General features: G+C 40.0%; 1 protein-coding gene across 1 annotated transcript; it reads left to right on the forward strand.

Annotated features, from left to right (window-relative positions):
- Positions 1-1,733: 1,733 nt before the first annotated feature.
- nup42 (nucleoporin 42) lies at positions 1,734-7,367 on the forward strand. The gene is given in 8 exon segments (XM_063899469.1): positions 1,734-2,016; positions 3,706-3,952; positions 3,954-4,163; positions 4,269-4,357; positions 5,449-5,525; positions 5,728-5,814; positions 5,930-6,032; positions 6,396-7,367. Coding segments are annotated over 8 exon segments (1,539 nt in total). The 5' UTR covers positions 1,734-1,811; the 3' UTR covers positions 6,917-7,367.
- The last annotated feature ends 4,387 nt before the right edge of the window (positions 7,368-11,754 follow it).

Consider the following 11,754-nt stretch of genomic DNA (forward strand, 5'->3'; position numbering starts at 1 on the left):
TGACACACATTTCCCACTTCTCTACTGTCATTAAATGTCCTTTTATGTTTCCGTAAAGTCATATATACATACCCTCTCCATTGTGTTTTTTAATCAAAACTGGTATACGAGATGGTCTTCTGATAGGAGGACCTAAGTTTGGAATGATCCTCAGCTCATCAGGAGTGTGTGTGTCTACTGAGCCGATGGAGTAGTCTGGGCTTGGGATCCTGTCTTTTTCTCCCACTTTTGCCATTTGATAAGAAAGTACTGCCAATGTACTGCCCATCAGCACCTTTTTTTTGAAGAAGGGGTCATCTTCCAACTTCATCTCCTCTGAAATGTGCCTGATCCTCCTTCCTCGCTGAGAGGATTCAGATCTCATTGGTGGCAAAGACGGACACCGAGGAAGGGTTTGGGTCTGAGGGTGCTGGACGGAGAATCCCAGTCTCTCCAGAACAGCATCACTGTGGGTTTTCTGTGAGGCCAAGTTTCTCTGTGTACGGTGAACCATTGCATCCCTCTTGGCTCTTTCAGCTTCCTCGATTTCCAGGATCCTGGACTGTATTCTGGATCCACTTTTATTGATATATCTTTTTTCTGGCTGTACACAAAAACAAATACACATGTTTCATATGATATGCTCATAGTTTTTTTTCGGTATTATGATTTGAATTTCAACACTCAAAAGTGATCTGTTTTGTTTTAAAAAGTCAGCTTTTTCAAAAGCAACATGACTCTGTTCCAAATGTTTTTTCAAATCAAAACTCCACATCTTTTCCTGACATTTGACATAAGACATTACTTTTTCATTCATGTTTGATCAAACAGAACATTAAGAAATGTATAAAAAGATAAGACATGTCTTCTGATTAATCTAAAACCTGAATTTTACAGAGAAATGTGTATGTTTGTGTAGTACATCTCATCGTTTTGAGGGATGATCCTCGTTTATGCCTCATTTATCATGCTCTAATCTTCAATTAACTTTAATTAAAAGCTAAAACAGTAGTGGTTTATGATACTACAATTTAGAATATAAAAGTGTAAAACTTTCATAAGCCCCCCCACCTTTCTATATTTCAACAGAAAGGGGTTGTTTACTTACATCATTCTCTTCAACAGAGTGTTTCCTTCCCTGCCTACAGAGCATGCAAGATTTAACTGTCTTGAAAAACTCCATGACTATCACCAAAACGCAACTAAATCGTAAAGCCAAAACTGTGTAATGTTCTCCAGATGGTCTGTTTGTGTGTTAGTGAGCTGGTTTGGAATATCTAGGTGCACAATAAAGGCTTCCAATGTTATGGAAGCTCAGAAATACGGAACACAATTTAATCACCTTGACAACAACTAGCTAAATGCATTAATTTCTTTTCTTTATTTAATGATTTGTATTGTTTATCAAAAGTTAAATTGAATGACACATTTCTGTTCTTGACACACTTTTTCAGATGTTCACCACCCTACAGTTCAGTCATTCATCATCAACCTACATTTATATAAATGTAAAATGTAAATGTTCCATGTTTTTACGGATACAACAAACAAATGTACAGCTACTTTTTTTTTTACCATGGAGAACATATCTTTCATTAGTTGTTTTACTTTTTGAAAAAGAAAATTCTATCTACTGTTGTTATAAGGTACACTTCCCCGTTGTGGAACAAATAAATAAAGGCAAAGGAAATCCAACACCCTCCACCTGGGGTCACTGGTGAGTGATGACGTAAAAGTCCTGCGACACGATGCTGTGAGCTTCCTGAGTCGCACTATAACACTGCTGAGTGTGGCCGACATTTGGGAGCTAAGAGAAATAACAGTGTGTGGAAATGACCGTGTGCAACTTTTTCCTTCAGGGACGGTGTCGATACGGGGACAAATGTTGGAATGAGCACCCGAAAGGAGGAGGTGGAGGTGGAGGTGGAGGAGGAGGAGGAGGAGGTGGAGGAGGAGGAGGAGGAGGATACAACAACTACAACCGCTCTTCTGCTCAGCAGCCCAGAGGAGGAGGAGGAGGAGGTGGTGGAGGAGGAGGTAAACACAAAGAGAACATTTAACGTTGTCTCCACTTACAAGCTTTTCCTTTTCTTGTATGTGAAACTACCCGTTAACTAGTAAAATACTGGTACTGATACAGAAGTTGACGTTACTATGTAGAAGGCGAAATTAACTATCGTTTCTCGATTATTGGCACCACTGCTCCTAGTACTAGGATGGGTTAAATGCAGAGGACCAATTTCACTGTGTGTGCTCTGCTGTGTGCATGTATGTGACTAATAAAGAGGGTTTCATCCTCCGATTCTATCTATCTATCTATCTATCTACTCTAGGGTTGTTGACTTGGATTTGTGCGTCCTTTTAGTCGGCTGTAACATATTCTTACTTTGCTCGATTCAAGCATTAAGGCACTTCTAAAAATAATATCGATTTGCAGAGGGGGAAGAAGTACTCAGATCTTGTACTTGAGTAGAAGTACAATATGTGGTGCATGTGATAAAACATCATGACAACAACAATTTTCTTTCAACAAAAACCAGGCCTTTTTATTTCCTAGCCTTTCACAAGAACCGGAACATAAATTACTCTTTCACTCCCTTCTCTTCCCAGTCATTTATAGCTGATTGCCTGCCATCCAAAAATAGTCTGGCCAATCGGGTCATGGCTCTGAAAGGGTAGTGAAGAGCTAAACAAAAATAAACATTGTTTTCAACATATTACAAAATCTTTAAGGCCTGTGTACATTCATTATTTTACCTTAAAAAACACTGTTCATTCAAAACAAAGGAGATCTTAACAAAATGGGTAGTTTTTAACTTAATTGGCACACTAGTTTGAATGACTTTGTATACTGCCGGGTAGCTGTTAAAGTCGATTATATTTCACATCATTGATCCAAATCTGCAAAGTGACCAAAGGTATTAAATAAATGTGGTGGTGTTAACAACGTCTAACAAGAAACGTCAAGAAGGTTTAATCAATGTCTGTGTTTTCAGAATCAAGTTTCTTGCCAGGGACGTTCCCACATAAAAATAATTTGATTCGGTGTCTGGTGGTGTGAACATAAACAATCTAAGAAAATAAGTTGTAAAAAATATAAAGATAAAAAAACCCAAGTATTTTTAACAAACTATTTATGGGTTGGGTATTCAACAGTCAGCCAGCCTTCAATACATTACCATTTGAATGACCTCTGCTTGTGCTAAATTGCCCCTATTTGTAGAAGTTATGCTACAATATATAGTAATGTGTGTTATCTGGCATACTTTCATTTCTGTTTTTTTCAATAGATCAATATCATGTGACCCATTGACTCTAAGTCCCTACCAGATGGTATTACTACAGTGGACAAATAAGAAAGACCATTTCTTCAGTGTTTATACTATTTTCCAGGAACATTATATGAAAAAATCAAAAGCTTCTAAAGCATATGATGTAATGACTTACTACTCTACTCACCTCTTTTTCTTTAACAGTATATACAGTTTTTTTTCTATTTTTTATGAACAACATAATGAAAACGGCTTCAGTAGTTTCTTTATTTACATTCAACAATATTGATTTTTTAAATGTAGCTAGGGGGGCTACCTATTGCAGGACTAATTGTCATGCCAAAGATGGCATGCGTGCAGATTAGGCTGAAGTGGACAAACTGATTTATTGTAAGGATTTAACTTCAATATCTTTGTAACATTGTCTGGTATTCTGTGTTCATGATGGTTTCAGGGTTTGGAAACAGAGTTTGGGTGAATCCTTCCCAACAAAAAGGAGGCTACATCCAGCCTTCATCTTTCTCCTCTCATGGAACTGAGGAGTGGAGTCGAGGAGGAAGTGGAAGCGGAGGAGCTGACTGGGGAAAGGAAGCAGTTGGTGGAGGTGGTGGAGGAAGTGACTGGGGCCGAGGAGGAGGAGGAGGTGGTGGAGGAAATGACTGGGGCCGAGGAGGAGGTGGAGGAGGAAATGACTGGGGCGAGAGGAGGAGGAGGAGGAGGAGGAGGAAATGACTGGGGAGGAGGAGGAGGAGGAGGAGGTGGAGGGAGGCGTGATAACGTGAAGAGCTCTGAGTATAGCTTCTCTGCTCAAAACCGTTTTTCAGCGCTTGATACTCCCAGCACCTTTGACAGGGGAGGAAGAGGAGGAGGAAAGCAGGTGCCGGTTGGCGAGGATGATGATGACAAAAAACTGTACGTTTTCTTATTTCTTTTTATGATGTTTTGCATGAGCAGTGTTGGAATGTGTGCATCATCATAAGGAATTAGTAACTTCATGTCTGTCTCACCGTTACTCAGGGAGATCATTCAGGCGGACATGGATGTTTGGGAGAGTTCCGGGCAGTGGGGCTTCTCATGTTATTCCAACTCCAAGGCGCCTTTATCTGGTCAGTATAAAATCCACATTTAATCACCAATCCTTTTTTTTTTGTGTAGACACTAGACCTGATAATGTTTTATATTAAAACCCTTAATTATATTACAGAAAAAAGCTGTGAGAATTTAGCATGATGCACAACTCAGAGAACATACAACAACAAATTATGTATTGAGTCAAGGCTGCTTAAATGTAAAGACGTGATAGAATTACAGACGGCTTTAGCGATGCAGAAAGCAAAAACAAGAATACTACCAGAAAATATACAAAACCATTTTTTTTTATCTCGGAAGATGAGTGTCACAGGAGCAAATGTAATTTTAAGCATCAGTTTGCACACATTTAAAGCAAATGTGTGTTTCTGTAGTTGGCATAAAAAGGTGGAATTGTTTGACGAATGATTTAAAGGGCTGTATCAACACTTTTAAGTTTAAGAAAATGGATAAAGATAAAGTAATCAGACAATATGAAGTAGACTTTTTCATTTATTAAATTCAAGATTTTTTTGGGGCAACCAGTCCCTTTAATACAGTGAGAAATGGAGAGACAGAGGGGCTGACGCGCGGCAAAGGGTCTCAGGCCGGATTTGAACCTGGGTCCACCGCATGGGGATCAAACCCCAGTATATGGCCACCAGCTCAACCCACTGAACTATACGACGGCCAAAGTAGACTTTTGATTGGGTTCTGGTTTTGTGTTTCTGTAGGTATTTGTAAACAACTTTTTATTTTACCATTTATTTTATGGTTATTTCATTTTTTTGCTATTTTATTTTAAGAAGGGGCACGTTGAATAAGATTTTCTTCTCACTGCTCCTTTCCACCATGTTATAACATTTTTGTAAAGTGTACATGTTTTGTAAAGTGTACATGTTTTGTTTTGTAAAGTGTACATGTTTTGTAAAGTGTACATGTTTTGTAAAGTGTACATGTTTTGTTTTGTAAAGTTTACATGTTTTGTTTTGTAAAGTTTACATGTTTGTTTGTAAAGTTTACATGTTTTGTTTTGTAAAGTGTACTTGTTTTGTTTTGTAGTGTACTTGTTTTCTTTTAAAGAAACTGCCATGTATGGAATAAACAAATACATATTTCTTGTCCACAGGTTTCACTGATCTTTCTCCAGAAGAGCTCCGACTGGAATATTACTCCACAAGAGCGTCAGGAGATCTTCAGGGATATGTAAGCGCTGTGTTTTGCATTATTGTCATTCCTTAAATTTGTCTTTAGGCGTACTATAAAACAAAGAGGGAACCTTCGTCTATGTGTTTCTGAAGAAACTTGACATAAGTATTCTTTACAGTAAAGATAATGAGTGTTCTTTTAATGTTAGTCGAGTCAGCTGTTTGTTGGTTTTTTCTGAAATGTGTTTTCTGGGGTTTAGGTTAACGGTATCACTCAGTTGCTCAACCAGTGGAGAAGCAGAGTCCAGGAACTGAAGGTTATGAATCCAGCCACCCGTGCTGCTTTGGTGAGACACACACACACAAACACACACACACTTGCTATAACAATGAGTTTTCTATTACATTTTCTATGTTTATGAAAGACTTTTGGAAACGGTACGTAACTTCCATTCCTTGCAGCTCGCAGAGTTAAACAACCCAGCACCTCAGGCCTCTTCTGGTGGCTTTGGTTTAGCTACATTGACTGGATTTGGATCGACTACAACCAGCCTGGAAAGCAACGGTTAGTTCTGAGTATTGTTTTTGTAAAGGCAGAGGTTAAGCAGTACTTCAATAATTTGGGGAATCTTTCTTTCCTGTAAAGGATCAAAGAAAGCCAGCGCCATTAAATATCCGGGCAAATTACTCATCAGAAAACCAAATGCTGTATTTGAAAGTTTTGTGTTCTCAATCACAATCATTTTAATCAATATAATTATTCCTACTGCAATTATTTCTCAGGAAAAAAATTGCAGTGTCATTTTCCGCCCCAATGTCGTACAGCTCTAGAGTAGAGTCGTATCTCACTGACAGTGGTACTCCTCATCTCGTGTGAAACCGGATGCCATTGCTTCTTTGTTCATTCTAAATCTTTCTGACCATGCAGGCTTCGGGGCTCCAGCACCGGCCCAGGCCAACTCCTTCAACTTTGCCGCTCCAACTGGAGGATTTGGATCTTTAACTGCACCACCCCCTGCCACAGGTTTTGGAAATGCCTTGGCAGCTCCTACACAACCTCCCTCTGGATTTGGAGCCACTTCTCCATCTACTTTCTCCTTTGCTGCTCCGACCACCAATCAGCCAGCAGCAACTGCAGAATTTGGCTCTGCCTCACAGTTCAGTTTCTCCTCAACATCAAACACTGGGGGAGGATTTGGGAGCGGTTTTGGTGCCACAGCACCTGCGGCAGCGGGAAGCGGCAGTATTTTTGGAGCAGTAAGTGGAGGGTTTGGGGCGACCGCTGCTCCACCTGCAGCAGGAGCCGGGTCTGCGGGTGGAGCATCAGACAGTCTGTTTTCACACGAGGGCAATATGACTGCAGAGGAACTGAATCAGTACAAGGCTAAGAGGTTTACTCTAGGCCAGATTCCTTTAAAGCCTCCCCCTGCTGACATGCTGGTGGTATGATGGAAGGGATTTTTGAAATATAATAAGTTAATTTATAGGAACATAAAGATTTTGCTGTATCGTGCTTCTATTCAAACCGAAGTCATTATAGTCATTGTAATGATATGGATAATGTTTATGCAGAGCTTGATGTTCAGCTGTTTAATACACATTTTGTACTACATTTTCAGATGGCCTGTAATCATGTAAAGTACTGTTTTCAATTGATTGAATATATCGTAAGGAATTTTCTGAACTGGTTTTCTAACTTTTTTACCTTTTCCCATTTGGTGAAATACTGGCAGTAAACCATCAGTTGATGATTGAAGTTTCTAAAGGTTTTGTTTGCATGCCTTGAATTTGGTTGGTCACTTTTATCTGCACAGCAAATCAGACATAATAAATGTCCTCATACCTAGAAAAGTATTTTACTGAATTATTCCTTATAGAATATCCTTTCATCATATACAGTGGGGCAAAAAAGTATTTAGTCAGCCACCAATTGTGCAAGTTCTCCCATTTAAAAAGATGAGAGAGGCCTGTAATTTTTATCATTGGTATACCTCAACTATGAGAGACAAAATGAGAAAAATAAATCCAGAAAATCACATTGTAGGATTTTTAAAGAATTTATTTCAAATGATTGTGGAGAATAAGTATTTGGTCAATAACAAAAGTTCATCTCAATACTTTGTTATATACCCTTTGTTGGCAATGACAGAGGTCAAACGTTTTCTGTAAGTCTTCACAAGGTTTTCACACACTGTTGCTGGTATTTTGGCCCATTCCTCCATGCAGATCTCCTCTAAAGCACTGATGTTTTGGGGCTGTCGCTGGGCAACACGGACTTTCAACTCCCTCCAAAGATTTTCTATGGGGTTGAGATCTGGAGACTGGCTAGGCCACTCCAGGACCTTGAAATGCTTCTTACGAAGCCACTCCTTCGTTGCCCTGGTGGTGTGTTTGGAATCATTGTCATGCTGAAAGACCCAGCCACGCTTCATCTTCAGTGCCCTTGCTGATGGAAGGAGCTTTTCACTCAAAATCTCACGATGCATGGCCCCATTCATTCTTTCCTTTACACGGATCAGTCGTCCTGGTCCCTTTGCAGAAAAACAGCCCCAAAGCATGATGTTTCCACCCCCATGCTTCACAGTAGGTATGGTGTTCTTTGGATGCAACTCTGCATTCTTTCTCCTCCAAACATGACGAGTTGAGTTTTTACCAAAAAGTTCTATTTTGGTTTCATCTGACCATATGACATTCTCCCAATCCTCTTCTGGATCATCCAAATGCCCTCTAGCAAACTTCAGACGGGCCTGGACATGTACTGGCTTAAGCAGGGGGACACGTCTGCAACTGCAGGATTTAAGTCCCTGGCGGCGTAGTGTGTTACTGATGGTAGCCTCTGTTACTTTGATCCCAGCTCTCTGCAGGTCATTCACTAGGTCCCCCCGTGTGGTTCTGGGATTTTTGCTCACCGTTCTTGTGATCATTTTGACCCCACGGGGTGAGATCTTGCGTGGAGCCCCAGATCGAGGGAGATTAGCAGTGGTCTTGTATGTCTTCCATTTTCTAATAATTGCTCCCACAGTTGATTTCTTCACACCAAGCTGCTTACCTATTGCAGATTCAGTTTTCCCAGCCTGGTGCAGGTCTACAATTTTGTCTCTGGTCTCCTTTGACAGGTCTTTGGTCTTGGCCATAGTGGAGTTTGGAGTATGACTGTTTGAGGTTGTGGACAGGTGTCTTTTATACTGATAACGAGTTCAAAAAGGTGCCATTAATACAGGTAACGAGTGGAGGACAGAGGAGCCTCTTAAAGAAGAAGTTCCAGGTCTGTGAGAGCCAGAAATCTTGCTTGTTTGTTATTGACCAAATACTTATTTTACCGAGGAATTTACCAATTAATTCATTAAAAATCAGACAATGTGATTTCCTGGATTTTTTTTTCTCATTCTGTCTCTCATAGTTGAAGTGTACCTATGATAAAAATTACAGGCCTCTCTCATCTTTTTAAATGGGAGAACTTGCACAATTGGTGGCTGACTAAATACTTTTTTGCCCCACTGTACATATATACAGGTTGTAATTACACAACTCAACCAGGAGAGGGTGACAGAATACAAGCTTAAAGATCCATCAGCCTTTTAAGTACCAACAGACCCTAGGTAAGTGTGAAATAGCTGTTTACTTGGAGCCCACTTTAAGAGAAGAGGCAGTGTGTTGCCTTAGAAAACTTCTGTTAATGTTTTCATAGTCATTGTAATCTTGTCCAAAAGAATCCATCTTTACATCCACCAAAAGAGAGGCAAGTGTGGTAGTGCACAGATGACAGTGAGTGAGTGAGCCATTCAATATGTATTTATTAGGTTCTGAACATCCGATGGGACCACAAGTAGAGGAATACAGCGACAAAGAGACAGCAATAAGCTCTCCTGCTGCCATAAGGCCATACGACTCTGCTGACTGGAGCATATTTTCAGCTGACAGGGTGTTTGTTATATTGGCGAGAGGTAAAACTCAGTTGGAAGTGCCTCCTGTGTGTGTCTTACTGTCAGTTTATGTGTGAAATCATCCCAAGTCAATACCATGGTTGGTTTAAAAGCATTTAGCATATAAGTATAGGCATTTTTTCCCCCTGCTTCTCATTCTGTTAGCAGTAACCTCCCAACCCCCGCCCGCAAGCAGATAATACATAAATAATTCAACAGATTAATGAACGATTGAGAAGGCGCTGTTCAGTGAAACTTGTTTAAATTGCCATCCGGTGACTCTTAAATACATCTAACCGAGAAATATGGGCATCTGTGACTACTTGTTTCACCAGCAGCAAATTAAACTAGATGTAATCAGTTACTGCTGCGGCATCACATTGCCATCCTGCCTGTGTTTATGTAATGTATGCATGAGCTGCACAGAGTGGATCAAAGCAACATTACGCACACACACACACAACATATTTTATCACCTTGGAGAACATTACGACCTGTATATGGTTATGGTGCAACTGAAGAAATGATTACTTCTACTCATTTGGCATGCTGTGATTAATAGCAATGAATACAATCTACGAATGCAGTCACTTTTTCCTCCTTCCCTCCTGGGGCTTGTTCATCATTCCCAAGAGGGAGCCTGGATTTTGAGAGATCACATCTGAGTTGGAATGAACACACACATATACACACCTGTCATGTCCTGTACACACAGCCCTCCTTCTCCTCCTTTAATCCCCAACCTGCCTCTCCCTCCTGTAAAATCATAGCTTACACAAACCCGATCACATGACCACGGTTGTGTGCTGTAATTCAATTGACCGTGACCTGACTCCAGCTACAGGCATATGGTACACTGCATATGGTGCTCCAATATAGTTAACACCATTTTCCATTGGGGCAATAGGGATGTTTGTCTTGTTAATTCCCTGTTTAAACTGCACACTGCAGCCGTACGTTGACGCTCTATATGGATCAATCTTTTCCATTATTACTTCTGCCTGCAGCTATTAAACTTTCTTTCCTTTGCTAGGTTTTCCATATCAGAGTTTTTCTTTATGACATGCAGTACCTACATGCATATAGTGTTCATCACTATTACACAGCCTTCTGACTGTGGTCATTACATCAGCTGATGACATCAACAGATGCCTCTGACACCACTTGAATCCTCTCTCTTTACAGAATACCAATGAGCTGATTTGGATTCAGTGTTGGTATTAATGTTTGATGGGGGCTGATTCCAGTCAACCCTCCTTACTGTTGCTGCAGAGAACATGAATTGATTGTGTTGTGTCACAGTGGTTCGCCTATGGGAAACAAGGCATTGATCCAAGGCCTGTGATTTATGCCTATTTAAGAGGCTTGCCGGCAAATATCTCACGTGCAAGGCTCTCTACCAAGGTTTCTGCGCTGCAGATTTGGATGGATTTATGATTAGGGGACAAGGTTCTTCTACACACTGACAGTAATAACATACTGTAGTGAGTATACTGTCAGTGCGGATAGTAGCTACTGGATTTGAGACCGGTCACAATCATTTGAACTATAGTGGCACTAAAAGGTTAAGCAAAAAAAATTATGCCGCACTTCTTTCATGCAGATAGTGCTGCATACTCCCTGAGCTGCCTTTGTTCTGCAACAAACTGCAAAATACTTTGTTTTGCATCTAGTATTGTTTTAGCTATATTATATGCGTCTGTCTGCTGTTTTGGTGCCCAGCAGGTGGAAAACAGCAAACCAGTAAAGTTGTATTACAGCTGCATAATGAAATCATTTAGCTTTAACTTTAATACGGTATATCTTCTTTTACCCCGTGGTCAGCGGCTGGTTAGCGTTTATCTCTGTTTACAGTATTTATGCTTAAAGAAGCTAGCCCATGCTAACTAGCTGTAGCTTCACATTAACGACGGAGTCGGCTGTACTCGCTAGCTCTCGGCATAGGCGAATAAAAATACATGTGCCTTAAAGTCAACAATGTTTTTTAAACATAGTTTTGACTTACACACGCTGTGTATTTAAGGTCTAATTGATGCATATTTACAGTGGTGGAATAAGTAATCGATGCTTTACTAGAGTTAAGTATCATTACATTATTGTCAAAACACTTCCTTGTAGCTACTCTAAGTAAAAGTCCTGCTTCTAGAATCATACTTATGTAAAAGTACAAAAGTATTACAGCAAAATATACGTCTGTATGTTTTTATACCTTACTTCAATTGAGCAGCCAATTATTGCAGGATGACACGTAGTGGATATTTATCAACTAGCCTATATTTATTGAACTATTGAACATCTTTTAAACATTATTGTTAAGTCACTTTTACATCCAGCAGTGTACTACAGTGTCAGCTTTTCAAGATA

This window comes from Eleginops maclovinus, chromosome 13, assembly GCF_036324505.1.
Source record: "Eleginops maclovinus isolate JMC-PN-2008 ecotype Puerto Natales chromosome 13, JC_Emac_rtc_rv5, whole genome shotgun sequence".
Taxonomy (NCBI): domain Eukaryota; kingdom Metazoa; phylum Chordata; class Actinopteri; order Perciformes; family Eleginopidae; genus Eleginops; species Eleginops maclovinus.